The 19,364-nt window shown below is 45.5% G+C and overlaps 1 protein-coding gene across 1 annotated transcript in view; it reads left to right on the top strand.

Annotated features, from left to right (window-relative positions):
- LOC143297408 (elastase-1-like) overlaps positions 1-18,315 on the top strand; it is a 28,183-nt gene extending 9,868 nt beyond the window's left edge. Inside the window, exons 5-8 of the mRNA XM_076609745.1 lie at positions 2,175-2,287; positions 3,081-3,236; positions 10,919-11,058; positions 18,087-18,315. Coding sequence (XP_076465860.1) covers positions 2,175-2,287; positions 3,081-3,236; positions 10,919-11,058; positions 18,087-18,254 — 577 coding nt within the window. The 3' untranslated portion in view covers positions 18,255-18,315. The remainder of the gene's footprint in view (positions 1-2,174; positions 2,288-3,080; positions 3,237-10,918; positions 11,059-18,086) is intronic.
- Positions 18,316-19,364: the final 1,049 nt, after the last annotated feature.

The raw sequence follows: 19,364 nt of genomic DNA, 5'->3' as shown, positions 1-19,364 counted from the left end.
CGGTTTTTGTTTTAAGATTGCACGCCATTATCTCTGCGTTAAGACTGAAGTTGGACAAAGAGAATGACAATCACAAATGGAGACTGAAGCGAACAAGTAGAGCTACTGAATAATTAAGCTTACATAAGCGTGAATGTTGCTGTACGGTGGTTAGAAAAAAACAACAACAACCACCCTAAATGAATGGAAACGGGGAAACAAAAACAATAGGCTAAATATCGTCAACGAAAACTGCACCTGTAAACGGCGGGAAGAAAGGTCACTCAGCAAAACAAGAATATCGCTCAGCACAAAAACGTTAATCAGTGCCAGGCAAAAGTTGACCCAAATGTCAACAGAATGCTGGCCAGTCCATCAGTGCGTCGTAAGTGTTGATGTTGATAGATCTGATTAAGTTTCCTTTATTCTTTGTGAGTTGCGCTCCTTGCTTTCCCCTTTTTCCTGTTTGCATGGCGCCTATACATTGAAAGCAATAAACCGTTGATCCGTGTCATATCTACCTGTCCCGCGTTTCTGTGTGAGAACGCGAAGCTCAACAGTAAGGACTAGACCAGCCGTGATGAAAGGGGGCGGGGTTGTGGTGATGGTGGAACATGGCTCTGCGTACTGACTTCTTCGGTGTTTCCCAGAGAAGATCTCGAACATGTCGCCCGATGTTTCCTGCGAGGATGCTGGTTCCTCTGCCGTTGGGGTGGACAGCGTCTCTGAGGGCTTTGGTCTTGAGAATGTCGTTCCTTATAAATGATTTTTTTTTTTTTCGTTGAACAGTTCCGAAGCCACCATTGTGTTTTGAATTTTTAACAGTGGTTGGTGAACTGACCATAAACTTTGTTGGATTTTTCTTTCCGGTGTCTTTCAATGTTAAGATAAAGAAATTACAGACTTCTGTAGCATCTTTGGATTTTATGTCGTTGACGTCACAATGGATGACGACAGCATCATACCCCCCCCCCCCCCCAATGACAATACATTATGTAGTGCTTGACTCAGTCCAAAATAGTACTTGACACAGTGCAATATAGTGCTTGACTCAGTCCAAAATAGTGCTTGACACAGTGCTATATAGTGCTTGACTCAGTCCAAAATAGTGCTTGACACAGTGCAATTTAGTCCTTGACACAGCCCAATACAGTCCTTGACTCAGCCCAAAATAGTGCTTGACACAGTGCAATATAGTGCTTGACACAGCCCAATACAGTCCTTGACTCAGCCCAAAAAGTGCTTTACACAGTGCAATATAGGCCTTGACTCAGTCCAAAATAATGCTTGACACAGTGCAATATAGTGCTTAACACAGTGCAATATAGTGCTTGACACAGCCTAATATAGTGTTTGACACAGCCTAATATAGTGTTTGACACAGCCTAATATAGTGCTTGACTCAGCGTAACATAGTGCTCGACATAGCCCAATATAGTGCTTGACACAGCCCAATATAGTGCTTGACACAGCCCAACATTGTACTCGACACAGTGCAATATAGTGCTTGACACAGCCTAATATAGTGCTTGACAGCCCAAGTCTCCACACTCACCTCTTTCAAGTCTGGCCTTAAAACCCAATGAAATGCTTGACACAGCCCAATATAGTCCTTGACCGCCCAATAAAATGCTTGACACAGCCCAGTATAGTGCTTGACAGCCCAATAAGATGCTTGACACAGCCCAATATAGTGCTTGACAGCCCAATAAAATGCTTGACACAGCCCAATATAGTGCTTGACAGCCCAATAAGATGCTTGACACAGCCCAATGTAGCAACCCAATATAGTGCTTGACAATATGACCACCTGCAGAACTCAGTGGACCTTCGCATTCACACATCTGCACATGGACACACTCAAGTTTATTGGTGCACACACACACACACACACACACACACACACGTGAATTGTTGCCACATAACAGCACACAGAAACATCAAACCCGTAGAATAATTGAATAATCATCCCTAAAAGGGCCCCGATACTAAAGTTATGAAGTCAAGGACGTTCCCACGTCACTTCCTTGACGACCAGCGGCATGTAAACAATCCGGGGGGAGAAACGTGTGAGGAAGCAACATGATAAAACCATTGCAATGATCACATTGAACATGAGGGGCTGGGCGGTAGGCACTATGACTGGTGCCCTGGGCGGTGTCCACCCTGCAGTGCTGACGGTGCGTTCTGTACAGGTATGCTTCCTACACGTATGCCATCATGGCGGGTGAGCACAACAAGGGGTTGGATGAGGCCAGCCAGCAATTCCGGCATGTGTGGAGAGTCTTCAAACATCCTGCTTACGATGGTCAGTGTCTCTGTTCTGACAGAATGACTTGTGTGTGTTGTCTGCTGTATGTGTTGTATTGCATTACTTTGGTTCTGTGCAGCTGTACACCACATTATATGTTTCGTGCTTTGTAGTGCGATGTGTGCACTGCAGTTTATTTCAGTTGTACATGGAACAACCATGGACCATCTTCTGAGCTTGATCCGCTCCTGTCCCTTCCCTTACAGGGACAACAACAAAAAACAAAACAAACAAAAACAAACAAACACAGGGAAATATTGACAGCACCTGGTTCAGTTCAGCACTCCTCATGACTTTGATTTTTTTTTTTTTAAATGCAAGGTGTATCTGTTGACATTTCCTCTCATCGTTCAATGTCCGTCATTTACAGACAGTTGATAGCACGTTGTGTTAAAAAAAAACAACCAAAACAAAAAACAACAACAACCCCCCCCCCCCCCCCCGCCCCCCGCCAAAAAAAACCCCAAACAAATGCATGGTCACATAATTGCCACAGCTCCTTGATTAAAGTAATGGATGTATCCTAAATGTCTGGAATGGAGGAGCCACAGTTCACAGTGTCGCATGTCAACTGGATCTTTCAAGACATATGGACGTGCACCATGTCACATGCTAAACAGACGGACAATTTGAACCCCCCACTCTCACAGTGATGTAGGGGGCATGTCAAGACAGAATCTGTCGCACTGTGCTGGGGTGTGTAGCGCTACGTTGCAGCGTGTTGTGTTGATGTGTGTTGATTGTATCGTGTTAAAAACAACACAGTGACGTCATGGATGTGTTTGAACAGCTGTCAAGGTACTGAATAACATTGCGGTGGCGAGGCTTTTGTCTCCTCTGGATCTGACGAGTTCTGCAGTCAGTCCCGCCAACCTGAACGCCAACGACAACTGTCCTGAGGTCAATTCCACGTGCTCTGTGGCTGGATGGGGGTATTCTGCTGAAGGTGATGTGTTCATGGAGAGAGAGAGAGAGAGGGGAGAGAGAGAGAGAGAGAGAGAGAGAGAGAGAGAGAGAGAGAGATTTTTTTGTTTTATTTATATGTTTTTTGGTTTTTTTTTGTTACACCCACGTCCCAAACAATCAGATGTCTGATATTATCGGAAAGAAAACTGATTATCACACTTCAAAATGTGGTAAATTGAAATTACTCCCAAAGTTAGACAGTGTGACATGTTTTTGTAGTCATTTATTTCCTTTACATAGTCTGGTACGCTCGAATTGGTAGGAGGTGTGTGTGTGGACAGACAGACAGACAAATGATAGTAGTAATAATAGTAACGATGGTAATCACAATAATAATGATATATAACTTTTCTATGGCGCGATATTCAGTACTAATGCTGCTCAAAGCCCTTTTCACCATTCATTTGATTGAATAACACCAGCCGCCGTGGTGAAGTGCTTAGCGTCTTGGTCTTGAGGATGCAAGTTCCACTGTACTGTATTGTACTGTATTGTATTGTACTGTATTGTACTGTACTGTACTGTACTGTACTGTATTGTACTGTATTGTATTGTACTGCATTGTACTGTATTGTACTGTATTGTGTCAGGTCAGGTCATTAGATCTGCTACTGGTAACCTGTAATCCAGTACAACCTGTTCAGGGTCGGGTTGCCGGCGACTAAACCGGCACTCCCACTGCTCCCTTCCGGGACTGGTGAGGCGGGTGGCTAGACACCCTTATGGAGATCCATAAAAGGGCGTCGGCTCAGGAGAGCCACCGCCGGCCATCTAGCTCCACTGTGCTGTGTGCATGCCACACGCAGTTGGCCCCCGGGGTGTGTCTACCCATGCATGTGAAGTCTGGATCCGGCAGAATCTGCGGAAGAAACCTATCGGTTCAACGGAGAGGAAGGCGGTTACAGCAACGCACTGTGGAGTGCAGAGAGCAAGATGAGACACCAAAAGGATATCTTGGTCATCCACTGCATCCGTGCTCATGCTCCAGTCGTCTCGACTTAGTCTTGCCACTGGAAATTGGTGGACCCGGACGAGAGAGTGAGGTCGACGTTGCGCAACTCCTCTTCACTTTAAACAAACTCATCGCGCAAGTCATCAGTCATCCAAAAGGCATCCTTCATCATTTCATCACCCTCAAGTCCTGTGGCGACAGGTGAGCGACGAAACGACAGGTGTGGGTACACTGGCAGTCGCAGCCGCAGACCTGCACGCAGGCGGCTCAGGCCATAGGGTCGTTCTTCGTCGACAGGAGCAGCGATGGAGCTCGGCAGCCGTCTGAGCGTCTGAGCAGCCCTCTTTAGGAATGCACTGCTCACCTCCCTGGCATGAGGAAGGGGCTAGAAAAGGTGCCCTAAAAATTGCCTGCTCCATATCGCCCTGGCCAGCATACCGCGGCTGGCGGGGACCCTACATCAGCGGTCGAAACAAAAAGAAAGAAAAGAAAAAAACAAGGATCGTTCCTCTCACCATTGGTGCTTGGAACATAAGGACTCTCCTGGACAGAGATAACGCGGACAGACCCCAAAGGAGAACGGCACTAGTTGCATCCGAACTCGCCAGATACAACATTGACATCGCAGCCTTGAGTGAGACTCGGCTTGCAGGCGAAGGCGAGCTCTGTGAACGGGGATCTGGTTACACCTTCTTCTGGAGTGGACGAGGAAGCGAAGAGCGACGTGAGGCTGGCGTTGGTTTTGCAGTAAAAACAGCACTTGTCAGCAAGCTAGCTGGAATCCCAAAGGGAATCAACGATAGGCTTATGACCATGAAACTCCCACTGGCATCTGGCCAGAAGCACCTCACCATTGTCAGTGCCTACGCCCCAACCATGACCAACCCGGATGAAGTGAAGGCGAAGTTCTACGAGGACCTTCACTCTGTCATTGCTGCTATCCCTAAAGCAGACAAGCTCATCATTCTTGGGGACTTCAATGCTAGAGTTGGCTCTGACTACATCTCCTGGGATGGAGTGATTGGAAAGCACGGTGTGGGCCACTGCAACCCAAATGGATTGCTTCTGCTTCAGACTTGTGCAGAGCACGAACTGCTGATAACCAACACAGTTTTCTGCCTCCCTACCCGTAACAGGACGTCATGGATGCACCCACGCTCAAAGCATTGGCATCTCATCGATTATGTCATCGTCAGGAAAAGGGATAGGCAAGATGTACGTGTAACAAAGACCATGTGCGGCGCCGAGTGTTGGACAGACCATCGCCTTGTAATCTCGAAGCTGAATATTCGAATCCAGCCCAAGAGACGCCCCCAAGGCCAGAAGGCTTCAAAACGGCTCAACATCGCTAAGCTGAATAACATCACCATCAAACAATCCTTTGTGGAGCTGCTGGAAGATCGTCTGGAATCCGCCTCTCTGGACAACCAGAATGTGGAGTCTGACTGGAGGACCCTGTGTGAGCTGATCTATAGTACAGCTTCAGAGACCCTGGGACCCATGACCAGAAAACACAAAGACTGGTTTGATGAAAACTGTGATGAAATCAAGCAGCTTCTGGATGAGAAACGCCGTCTGCATCAAGCCTACCTGAGCAACCCAAAGTCCACATCAAAAAATGATGCGTATGAGGCCATCCGCAGGACTGTTCAGCAAAAGTTACGCCAGGTACAGAATAAGTGGCTGAGTGACATAGCTGATGAGATCCAGGGATATGCTGACAGGCACGATATGAAGAGGTTCTATGGTGCCTTAAAAGAAGTCTACGGCCCCACATCCTCAGGATCGTCCCCCCTCCTCAGTGCAGATGGGAATACCTTGATCACCGAGAAGGAGAAAATTCTCGAACGCTGGGCGGAGCACTTCAGCAGTGTCTTAAATCGCCCTTCCTTCATAAATGATGAAGCCATAGACCGTCTCCCACAAGTCCCCATCAATGAAGCACTGGACGATCCGCCAACACTTCTTGAGACCCAGAAAGCAATCCGTCTGCTATCCAGTGGCAAAGCACCTGGCTCAGACTCCATACCAGCAGAGGTCTACAAGGATGGAGGCACTGTGCTGACTGAGAAGCTCCATCAGCTGTACTCACTCATGTGGAAAGAAGAGACGATCCCCCAGGATTTCAAAGATGCATCTATCATTCACTTGTACAAGCCAAAGGGGAACCGGCAAGCCTGTGATAACCATCGGGGCATTTCCTTGCTCTCCATCGCAGGCAAGATACTTGCCAGGATCCTACTAAACCGCCTCACAGCACACCTTGACCAAGGTCATTTGCCTGAGAGCCAGTGTGGATTCCGGAAAGAGCGCGGAACCACCGACATGGTGTTTGCTGCAAGGCAGCTGCAAGAGAAATGTCAGGAGCAAAATGCTGATCTGTTCTCCACCTATGTCGACCTCACTAAGGCCTTCGACACCGTAAGTAGAGAGGGACTGTGGAAGATCATGGCCAAGTACGGATGCCCTCGGAAATTTATTTCCTTGGTCAGCCAATTCCATGAAGGCATGCAGGCTCGAGTCCAGGACAATGGCGAAACATCTGCTCCTTTTGCTGTCACAAATGGTGTCAAGCAAGGCTGCGTCCTGGCTCCAACGCTGTTCAGCCTCATGTTCTCTGCAATGCTTACTGATGCCTTCAGAGATGGCGATGTTGGAATCGGCCTAAAGTACCGAACAGATGGCAAGTTGTTTAACCTCAGAAGGCTTCAAGCAAAAACGAAGGTCATGACAGACATCATCAGAGACTTTTTGTTTGCTGATGATTGTGCCCTCAACGCTGGATCTGAAGCTGACATGCAACTCAGCGTCGACAAGTTTGCCACTGCCAGCAGGAACTTCGGCCTTACCATTAGCACGAGGAAAACTGAAGTTCTCCATCAGCCAGCCCCAGGGAAACCCTACGTTGAGCCCAACATCACAGTCAACGGTCAGAGACTCAGTGCGGTGGAGCGGTTCACATACCTTGGCAGCACACTGTCACGAAATGCGACCATCGATGATGAAGTGAACGTCAGGATTGCAAGAGCAAGCGCAACTTTTGGCAGACTCAGTGCAAATGTCTGGAACAGAAGAGGCATTAGTCTTGAGACCAAGCTAAAGGTCTACAGAGCAGTAGTTCTCCCCACACTACTGTATGCCTGCGAAACTTGGACAGTGTACCAACGACATGCCAAGAAGCTGAACCACTTCCACACAACATGCCTCAGGAAGCTACTGAACATCAAGTGGCAAGACAGGACCCCAGACACAGAGCTCCTCGCAAAAGCCACCCTTCCCAGCATCTTCACCATCCTGATGCAGTCCCAGCTTCGCTGGACTGGACACGTGGCGCGCATGCCAGACCATCGGTTGCCCAAAAGGCTCTTCTATGGCGAGCTGCAACAAGGGAAGAGATCACACGGAGGTCAGAAGAAGCGCTTCAGAGATACTCTGAAAGTCTCTCTTAAAGCGTTTGATATCAACCCTGACTCCTGGGAGGAATCTGCAGTGGACCGGGACAAATGGCGCGCTGCTGTGCACAAAGGCGCCAAGTTGTGTGAGGCCAACAGGACTGCTGCAGCTGTTCAGAAGAGGCAGGCCAGAAAGTCACGGGCAAACAAGCTCCCTGACAATGATATGCCTGTCTTTGTCTGCCCCAACTGTCAGCGAACATTTCGTGCGCAGAGTGGACTATTCAGCCATCTGCGCATTCACAGATAGATTCATGAGCATCCTCCCCCCCACCCCACCACCACCCTCCCCCCATCCCCCAGTTGGATGACAACGATGGTCATCGATCTCGATGGACACACCACCACTGTATTGTATTGTACTGCATTGTACTGCATTGTACTGTATTGTACTGTATTGTACTGTATTGTATTGTACTGCATTGTACTGTATTGTATTGTACTGTATTGTACTGCATTGTACTGTATTGTACTGCATTGTACTGTATTGTATTGTACTGCATTGTACTGTATTGTACTGCATTGTACTGTATTGTACTGTATTGTATTGTACTGCATTGTACTGTATTGTATTGTACTGTATTGTACTGCATTGTACTGCATTGTACTGTATTGTACTGTATTGTATTGTACTGCATTGTACTGTATTGTACTGTATTGTATTGTACTGCATTGTACTGTATTGTACTGCATTGTACTGTATTGTACTGCATTGTACTGTATTGTACTGTATGGTATTGTACTGCACTGCACTGTATTGTATTGTACCGTATTGTATTGTATTACTAATTTTTGTCACAACAGATTTCCCTGTTTGAAATTCGGACTGCTCTCCCAAGGGAGAGCGCGTCGCTACATTGAGAGCGCCCCCCAATTTTTTGCATTTTTTTTCCCTGCATGCAGTTTTTTTTTTCTTAATTTGTTTGCCTATCGAAGTGGATTTTTCTGCATAATTTTGCCAGGGACAACCTTTTTGTTGCCGTGGGTTCTTTTACGCGCGTTAAATGCATGCTGCACACGGGACCGCGGTTTATCATCTCATCCGAATGACTAGCGTCCAGACCACCACTGAAGGTCTAGCAGAGGAGGAGAAAACACTGGAGACTGTGCCGGGACTCGAACCAGTGTCGCTCAGAATCTCTTGCTTCCTAGGCGGACGTGTTACCTGTAGGGCACACGGAGGTGGGTTTTACGGCCCACGGCCGGCTTTCACCCAGAGTTGAGTGTTTTATGGGTTTAAATGGGAAGACCGGGGCAGTGTTTTATGGGTTTAAATGGGAAGACCGGGGCAGTGTTTTATGGGTTTAAATGGGAAGACCGGGGCAGTGTTTTATGGGTTTAAATGGGAAGACCGGGGCAGTGTTTTATGGGTTTAAATGGGAAGACCGGGGCAGTGTTTTATGGGTTTAAATGGGAAGACTGGGGCAGTGTTTTATGGGTTTAAATGGGAAGACCGGGGCAGTGTTTTATGGGTTTAAATGGGAAGACTGGGGCAGTGTTTTATGGGTTTAAATGGGAAGACTGGGGCAGTGTTTTATGGGTTTAAATGAGAAGACTGGGACAGTGTTTTATGGGTTTTACAGTCGAATTTCATCCACTTCCCGAATGTGTCTTTGGGTATGTTGCTTACATTTCCGATCAGCACTGCAATTGTATTTATCTCTCGGGCCTGGTTAACGCCGGGATATTGTGAAAGGTCGCGCTGTGTGCAACCTTGTCAGATAGTCCCTAATGTAATGGATCTGTATATCAGCATTGTCATCATTACCATCCTCCTCCTTCATCATAAATCAAAAATAAAATGTCCCAAATTAGGTGGCCTTTCATGACCTGATCTCGCGGTGACCTCAGTGTTGATCACCCTCCACTTCTTTGCTTGGGTAAAGTCCTGTCAAGGTCCTCTGTGTCGGCAGAGTCATGGGGGGGTGCGGGTGGGGGGGATGTCGCTGGAGGGATGTGGTGGCGGTCTCCACTCTGGAAGGGGGTGGGGGGTCGCTCAGTCAGTCTGGCTCCGCAATAATCTATTATTGTCGTCAGTATGGGGCTTAGAAGTGGTGTCATAAGTACGTTAAATCAGAACAGGCACTACGAAGTGACTCAGCAGCAGTGCAGGGTCTCCTCGAGTATGTGCTCATAGACAATCTAAAGCTGATGGTTTCCTGTGGACTGCTGACGTTAGGACTGCGACAGATGAAGCCGTCTGTGGCACACAATCTAAAATTGACAGTTTCCTGTGAACTGCTGACGTTAGAACTGCGACAGATGAAGCCGTCTGTGGCCCACAATCTAAAATTGATAGTTTCCTGTGGACTGCTGACGTTAGGACTGCGACACATGAAGCCGTCTGTGGCCCACAATCTAAAATTGATAGTTCCCAGTGAACTGCTGACATTAGGACTGCGACAGATGAAGTCGTCTGTGGCCCACAATCTAAAATTGATAGTTGCCTGTGGATTGCTGACGTTAGAACTGCGACCAAAAGTGTGAAAGATCGGGAGCATTTCTGAGGGACAATGGCAATGAATTCCAAACATGGGGCACTTGAACCCAAACACACCTTTTACTTGCGCCTTTTGAATTAATTCTTGGAACTAAAAGCAGCTTTTCAGAAATGGATCGTAGGGTTCTGCAAAGCTCATACATTTCCTGTTAAGAGGAGAGATACATTGGAAGAGACTGGTCAGAATGTCGGAAGGCAAGTGTCGTAGTTTATAGTGAATAGAGGACTCTAAATAAAGTCAGTGTATCTGACACAGAAGATGCGTGACATAACGAGCAGTGGCAAACAGACTGGCAGACAAACGTTAAAACTACTAGCAGCCAGCCAGCCAGCCAGCCAGCCAGCCAGCCAAGCAAGGCGACAGTGGGAGCACAAGCACTGATACAGGGTGTAATGTCTTTGTGATATCCTTTAAGTAACTTGATATGAGTGTTAATTATCGGATATGAAATGCGCACTATTTAGGTATTGTGATGTGTGATATATATGATGAGTGTCATGTGTGTGGAGGTCGGTGTGTGTGTGTATGTGTGTGTGTGTGTGTGTGTGTGTGTGTGTGTGAACATACTGTCGTGTTTGGTTGGATATCAGGGCACGGTCATGGCGGTTCGTTTTTCACTTCAGTCTTTAAATGCACGTTTTATGTGTGCATTCTACGGCGCAGATGAGCATGCTTTGTAGGGAAAGGCACGATAGAAATCGGATGATGATGACATTTCTCAAGGTTCATTATTATAACACTTATTGGCTGTGTACAGGTGGACAAGTCACCGATGTTCCCCACAAAGTTGACTTACCTGTGGTGCCTCAGAGCGTTTGCTCGGATGTCTACAGTCCATACACTGACTACAATGACAAACTGATCTGCGCTGGGGAGGCAGGAAAGTCGCCATGTAATGTAGGTATTCTGTGTGTGTGTGTGTGTGTGTGTGTGTGTGTGTGTGTGTGTGTGTGTGTGTGCATGCGTGCGCGCGCGCGCGCGCGTGTGTGTTTGTGAGTGTGGATGTGTGTGTGTGGATGTGTGTGTGTGTGGTTGTGGGTATGTGCACGCGTTAATGCTTGTGTATGTCTGTGTGTGTTGGTGTGCAGGTGTGGAGGGAGAATGAGAAGAAGACACATCCTACTGGATTTAGGGGAACAAAACAGAATGAAGACTCTTAGAATTGAAAGCAAGATGGGCATCCCAAGCTGAAAAAAAGAAATAAGAAAGCGTCTGTGTTCTCTCGAAAAGGGTATTTTTGTGATCAAACAGATGTTAAAACTGATGGCAAATGATAGAACACCATAAGAAAGAAAGGAAAGCTTTAAGATACTGACGATTTTTTATGAAGAAAGAACAACTCGAGAAGAACAAACGAAGTCCTGTTGAAGTTTAAATCATGTTATTTTGGAATATCTCAGGCATTTAAACATTTTCTTTCAAGTCCGAGGTAAACGAGTCGTTCCCATTGCGTAGAAAAAAAAAAAAAAAAAAAAAAAAAAAAAAACCGCACTAAAATTATATGTCCGTTTTTATAGATCTGCAGAGACCTGTGATTGACAAGCTTTGTCTTTCCACTCACTGAGAACTACTGACACCTTCGTTTCCATTTTTTTTTCCCCTGTTCATTCTAGTTAATTCAGTAGCCACTTTAAAACATTCATATGCAGTAAACACGTCGATGATTATGTCAGAGATTCTTTTAATTCGTCAGTAAAGGAGACGTTGCCATCGCGTCAGGCTTTGCAACATGCTTTGTCAAGATCTGCACTGACCAGTGCCGTGTAGATGAGGCAGTGAAACGGTCGATTCAAATTCTTTTATGTTCATTCAGTGTCCACTTTAGAATATTCGTATGAAGTAAACACGTCAGTAATGTAGTTAGTGTCACTGTATGTGTTCCGTCCAGAATGTGTATTTCTCTGCTTTTAATTGTGAACAAGAAAAACGAGGTCATGGCGTATTGTTACCAATCGGGAAGTTGCGAGGGGTAAGAGCAGTTTTCGGAATCCGGACGGAACATCAACGAAATAAACTGTTAATGATTCGGAAATACGGCTAAATTCGGGAGACTTACAGCCGTTCTGTTCTGAAGCTTGGAGGTGCAGGCTCTGCTTTTTCGTTTTGTTCGTTTGTTTTACATTAACATTCAACAATAGGCCTATCTGTTAATTATTCATCACTTTTGTCTAATACGTTTTGCTGTGTTTCTCTTGAGAGAGACAGTAGTGAAAACCGTGTTGCGTTGCTCCTGGGGTAGTAATTAAAACTGTGTTCAGTGCTGCTGCTGTCACTTTTATACTTACCATAGATCGTTAAACGGCGATAGTTGTGAAAAATAATCCTTGTTATTTCAGCCAAGTGGTTACAGCATTTGATTTTCTATCTGAGGGTGCCGGGTTCAAATCCAGGTTGCTACGCCCTCTGGGTAAAGGGCGGACATTTTTCCTAGCTCCGAGGTTAACAGATGTACAGACCTGCCAGTCCCTGGACTCCGTTCGTGTGTATACACACGCAGAAAATGAAAATACGCACGTTAAATATCATGTAATCCATGTCAGCGTTCAGTGGGTTATAAGTGGCACGAAAATGGAGAATGGCTGCCTTCATGGCGGGTGTAAAAACGGCCATACTCGTAAAACTCCACACGTATGAAAGAGTGAATGTCGCAGCCCACGAACAAAAAAGAAGAAGACTACTTAAAGAGAGGGACGGGAGGGACTCTTCTGAATGGAGATTTCATTGTGCTTCGGTGGTTTCATCATTGTTTAGTCCTTCAGCCAGCCCCTCAAGTCAAGGGGGTCGGTACCACTCATAGTGGCGAGTGTTATCATATATTCTTGGAATCGTCTGTGTCATGATAATGTTGTGAACGTGGCAGCTTTCTGCCTGTTATCACGTGATTTCTAACCCCACCCTAACGCGTCGAGAACGCGCACCGTGATCAAGCTCTGTTCTCCCAGAGCCTAAACTATTGAAGATAGAAAGACAATTATTGAACAAAAAAGATGTATAATAACATGTTAAACAGCTTTTGGTTTTCTTATAAGTATATCAAATTATTATTTGTTCGTGGAATGTAGTGGTGTTTTGAGGACTTCACGACACATTCACACAAAATTCTGCATGTCGTCTTTTGTCAAAGCTAACTTGTTAGATATAGGAAGACACTTTATGAAGCAAAATGAAGCACAAGGGACTTGAGAACAATTTTTATTCTCATAAAACTATCAAAATGTCGATCGTTTTGGAAAAAGTAATCACTTCTGTGAGTATCATCAAATATTACACAACACAACAAAATACTCAGTTTGTGTTCTGCTCTGACAAAATGGTTGGGGAAAAATGTACTTACTAAAGAAGATGCAGAATAGCACGCAAAACAACTTTTGTTCTTATACATTTATGAAAATATCATTTCGTTCATGAAATGTAGTGCCGTTTTGAGGATTTCATGACAAAATTCACACAAAATGCGGCACTTCGTCTTTTGTAAAGGCTAAATAGTAAGATAATCGGAATACCTATTTAGAAGCAATACGAAGCGCAAGGCCTTTGTGGCAAAGGTACTTGAAGGGAAGAAGTACAAAAAAGCTGTCAGGACACACAAGTGCGTTCTTGAAGCTCTCATGAGGATGATGTGGCAGGGATTCATACCATGGATCACGGACAGGCATGCAGACATGTTGCCAGTTGTCCAAGAGCTTGAAACTCTGATCGGTGACTTCTACGAAGACATTGGACAAGTGACAATCCAAACTTTGCTGGACAACCCATAACATATCTGGACAGATACCTGACCTTTGGGGTGAATATCTTCAACCTCTGCGTCATGACAACGGGCATCTGTCAGCATTTTGGATGACTTATGTTGACATGGTTCAGGATATTTTGCTGGGCCATCTGCGATCATCTCGGGAAGGAAACTGGGACTTGCATCTACACGCAGTTCGTTCCATGATCCCGTGGTGCTTCTCGTGCGATAAACTGAACTGAACACGATTTCTTCCTGTGTTCTATGCTGAAATGACCAACTTAGCAACAGACCATCCGGAGATCTATGAAGAGTTTCAGAAGGGCAACTTCTCTGTGCAGCGTGCAGCAGGAAACCCATTTGGACGCATTCCTGTGGACCAGACCACTGAAGTGGCGGTGAACAAGGACACACAGACTGTAGGAGGCACAGCCCAATTCAGTTTAAAGGCTGGAGCAGTGAGCCGATACTACCTCACCACAGAATACAAGTGAATTCTTGACAGTGCTGAGAAACATGGTTCACTTGAGCAAGCATGGATTTGAGCATCCTGAACTTCAGAAATCTGGAATCAAGAAAGATGAAGAAGCTGTCAGTGCTGTTGTTGAGACGCGTACAAGCTGGGTCAATCCCTTTGAAGCCAATGTGGACCTCATCAGCATCTCCACTGGCGCTACTGCCCCAAAAGATGTTGATGAAGACAGTAGAGAGGCACACGCAAAAGGAGAACATGCCTACGCAACTTTCAAGACCGAGAGACAATAATCAAATCCACCCACAAAGAAGTTTCATGCCCCAGTGAAAAAAAATGTCTGATCAAAACATTTGCAACAGCTACTAAAAAGAAACAAACCAAATGTATGGATGGTCGTTCTGTTATATTGAAAGCTGACAGAGCACTTGGTGGCATGATCGTGATGAGGCAGCACCGTGATATCAACATGTAAGACATGCTGTGCCATCCACTTGGGCCCCTTCCATGGTCTCTGGCCACCCCTGATGGCAGTATGCGAAAAACAAACAAGGCAGCACTGGCGACAAGCATCAAGAAAAACATCCCACTGGCTGACGCTGTGCCTGCCCATTCAGCAACGATCATCGATGGCATGGCCCTTGTACAACGCTTGACCCCTGATGCCCAGCAGACCACCTTTGATGACATCGCAGAACAGATCTTTGCCATGGCCATGAAGGAGGCTTCATTTAGCAGAAGGGCTGACATCGTGTTTGAGACGTACCGAGAAAAGTCCATCAAATACGCTGAGAGAACCAACAGGGATGCAGAATTCGGCCTGAAGGTACAAGACGTGACACCAGGACAGATGATCAAACAGTGGTGAAGGTTCTTGGCGCAAGATGCAAACAAAACCAGCTTGATCAAATCTTTCGCCAGTGAGTGGCAAGGAGAGAAGTACAAACAGAAGCTTGCACGGATGAAGAAAGTTCTGTACGTCAATTGTCATTTGTGATGATGTTTGCTTCCGCATGACTGGACTCCAATGCTGTGAAGTTCTTGAGCTGCAGTGTTTCCAGGAAGAGGCTGATGGTCGCCTGTTGCTACATGCTATGCACGCTTCTGAAGAAGGATTCGAGGGTATGGTGATCAACTCTGATGTCAGAGACGTCTTCTGAACCTGGCCTTTGCTGAGACCATCAGGTCACGTTTGTTCCAGAAAACTGGGACACGTACCCGTACTCACCTGTTGGACATCAACAAGATCGCAGCCTCTCTTGGACCGGATGTATGTAAGGCTTTTATCGGGATGCATGTGTGCACAGGCTTTGACACTGAGTGCTTTCGCGGGCAAAGGCAAACTGAATGCCTTGAAAATCTTGAAAGGAGATGAAGACGTGAAGTGAGACTTCCCTGAACTGGATGAAAGCTGGGAGTTGACAGGGGAACTCTTTCAACACCTAGAAAGGTTCACATGCATCTGGTATTCGAAACAAGGACCAAGTGATGTGAATGATCTACGATACCACATGTATCGTGCAAGGAATGGTGAGATTGAATCTCATCAGCTTCCAGCATGTAAGGACTGCCTTCTGAAACAGGCAAAGCGAGCCAACTTCCAGGCAGGACTGGCGACGGAGCTTGTCTCATGATCCTGGTGCTCCAGATCCAGCACAGAGTAGTTGGAAGGTGGAAAAACCAAATTGGAACAGACGTCTTAGTTGTGGACTGGATGGACGTCAGGCACGCGCCTGAAGAAGTCATTGAACTTCTTGCCCGCAAATACACAAGGGCGTGCCCTGCCTAGGAATGTACGTGGATTCAACGTGGTCTGAAATGTTCCGACATGTGCAAACTGAAGGAGATGGACCACCAGCCTGTGGATGATAATCTGGAGGATGTGCCAGAGCTTGTAGACGATGATGACTTTGACAATAATCTGTTCTTTGATGAATACTAAACTGAGGCAAGCATCTCAGCTGGAAACTGAAAGACATTTTCTTCTTTTCTGTACGTTTAGTTGGACAAGTTAGTCCTATTACAAGTGAAGACTAAGAGAACAGTGTCATGTCTGTTCAAGCCAGTGACAAGTGGACACGTGTTGTGTGCTAAATATGTGGCAAAGCTGTGTTTTTAATGACGCTTGTAATTATGATAATGCTTGCAGTGCTTGTCCTATTCTTTTTTATCTGGAACAGTTAAGCAGACAGAATAGCACGGAGTCTTGGTGGGAGAGGGATGGGAGTATCTGTGTGTGTGTGTGTGTGTGTGTGTGTGTGTGTGTGTGTGTGTGTGTGTCTGTGTCTGTGTGTGTGTGTGTGTGTGTGTGTGTTCTATTTCATCTTTGTATTATCTTACAGCCCTATTATCTTGATGTACGTATACTAAGTGCATAGTTGAATTTGTGAGGGAGCACTATACAAGTTCACTTCATCATCATCATCATCATCACTTAGCGTACTATTCTGCATCTTATTCTTCAGTAGTTACCTTTCTAATTGTACCCGTTAAATAAATAAATGTGACCCGACACCGCAAAAGAGACATTAAGTCACTGAACGTACTTGATCGCTATAAAGAACATGTGATCAAAAGGTGCAATACGTCCAGTGACTTAATGTTCCGTTTGTGGTGTCGGGTCACGTTTAGGCAGAGCAGAAGAACTGAGCATTTTGTTGTGTTGTGTAATCTTTGATGACACTCAGTGACACTCACAAGAGTCATCATTTTCCAGAAACAATCAACATAGTTTCATGAGAATAAAAGTTGACCAGTTAGCTTTGACAGAAGACGACATGTCGCAGTTTGTGTGAATTTATCATGAAATCCTCAAAATAACACTATACTTCATGAGATGAACAATGTTTTGATATGCTTATAAGATCGCAAGTTGTTTTACGTGCTATTATATATCTTATTCTTCAGTAATGACCTTTTTCTTTGCAATCATTTAGACAAAGCAGAACACGAACTGAATATTTTGTCGTGTTGCATAATCTTTAGTGACACTCATAAAAGTGGTTACGTTTCCGAAATGATCAACATTTTGATAGTTTTATGAGAATAAAAATTGTTCACAAGTCCCTTGTGCTTCATTTTGCTTCATAAAGTGTCTTCCTATATCTAACAAGTAAACTTTGACAAAAGACAACGTGACAAATTTTGTGTGAATGTGTCGTGAAATCCTCAGAGCGCCACTACGTTTCATGAACGAATAATAATTTGATATACTTATAAGAACAAAAGTTGTTTAGCATGCTGTTATAATCTTTTCTGTTCAATAATTGTCTTTCTATCTTCAACAGTTCAGGCTCTGGGAGAACAGAGCTTGATCACGGTGCGCGTTCTCGACGCGTCAGGGTGGGGTTAGAAATCACGTGATAACGGGCAGAAAGCTGCCACGTTCATAACATTATCATGGTTTTCTGACATGTAGGGACATAGACGATTCCCAAAATATATGATGGCACTTGGCTCTATGAGTGGTACCGATTTACCTGCTGGCTGATGGACTAACTGCAAAGGGGACACTTTGGAACTGTTAGCTTTGGTAAATCGTGTACTGAAAATTAGTAATGTAAATCTATATTTGTTACTGGTATGTGAGTACATGTTTCTTCTCTCTGTCTCATTACTTATTGTCTTCTGTGTATGATGGTGTGTTTATGTTAATTGCAACCATTCAATCACAAGTAAAAAGAACTTCCATTGAAAGGGAAAAAATCTCTGTGGGTGCAGGGGGACGGGGCAGCACCTCTGGTCTGCGAGTGTGGAGGTGTCGTCTACCAAGCGGGCGTACTCAACTATGGAATAGGTTGTGGCCGGGAAGGCTTCCCCGCAGCCTACACCCGTGTCTCCAGCTACCTGTCCTGGATCCAGTCTATAGTAAACACTAATGTGTGCTGACTCGTCACGACTGATGCTGTCCTGCTCGGTAACGATGTTCTCTTCAGTGAATAAACCATAACGAGCATTGCCTGAGACTTCCGGGCTTTTCCTTTACTTCTTTTCCGTGTTTGTCTCCCTTTATTCCTTTTCTGCTTGTCTTCTTTTTCTTTTTCTTTGTCTGTTCTTGTGTCATTCTTTGTCTATACCTTGTGTCATTCGCACAAGATACAAGATAAACTTAAATCTTGTATCTTAAATCATAAGACACATCACTGGACACCATCCACGTGATTCCGCAGCAGTGCAGCGTCTCCTCTGGTGTGTGGCCTCCTGGCTACCAGACATCGATGGTTCCCTGTTAGCTGCTGACTCTGGGACTGCACCCGACAAGCCCGTGTGTGGCCGTGTATGGGGTACTGAATGAATGCAGAGGGAGGGAGTGACGCCACTGAACTGGTGCAGATGGTGGAGTAGACAGAAAAACCATCAAAAGTGATGCAAAATGAAACCGAAGTGTGGGAAGAAACAAGCACACACACACACACACACACACACACACACACAGACACACACACACACACACACACACACACACGTGCACACACACACACACACACACACACACTCGCGTGCACACACACAAACACACACACACACACACACACACACACGTGCACACACACACACACACACACACACACTCAAAAGCTCACACACACGCACTATCGCGCCCTGCACAATCCTCAGCATTCCATTTGATCCACTGGAGGGTTTTCGGTGTACAGCAAAGTGTCCAGTGAACGGCACAAGCATAGGCCAATGTTACCGTCACCGAAGCCTGCAGATATAGCAAGCAACTCTAAAGCTTCTCCCAGCCAAGACCGATTAGAATCCGTTTGAATGCCCACCGATCGAGATTTTTACGGAACACAAGGCCTAGTGTTTATCGGAAAAGAGGTGAATATCCATTATATACTTGTCCACTGTCAAGGAACACAACTTATCTTTCAAAAAGTGGCTCAACAGTTTTAACCAAGCACATAATTGTCCTTGAAGAGGTTCTGAATAGTTATTCATTACTTCGAAAAAAAAAAACTCAGACTGTTTGAATCGAAATCCATTTAGTAA

Source organism: Babylonia areolata, chromosome 22 (assembly GCF_041734735.1).
Source record: "Babylonia areolata isolate BAREFJ2019XMU chromosome 22, ASM4173473v1, whole genome shotgun sequence".
NCBI classification, from domain to species: Eukaryota; Metazoa; Mollusca; class Gastropoda; order Neogastropoda; family Buccinidae; genus Babylonia; species Babylonia areolata.
The sequence above is the reverse complement of the archived record's forward strand: the minus strand, read 5'-3'. Positions and strand labels throughout refer to the sequence as shown.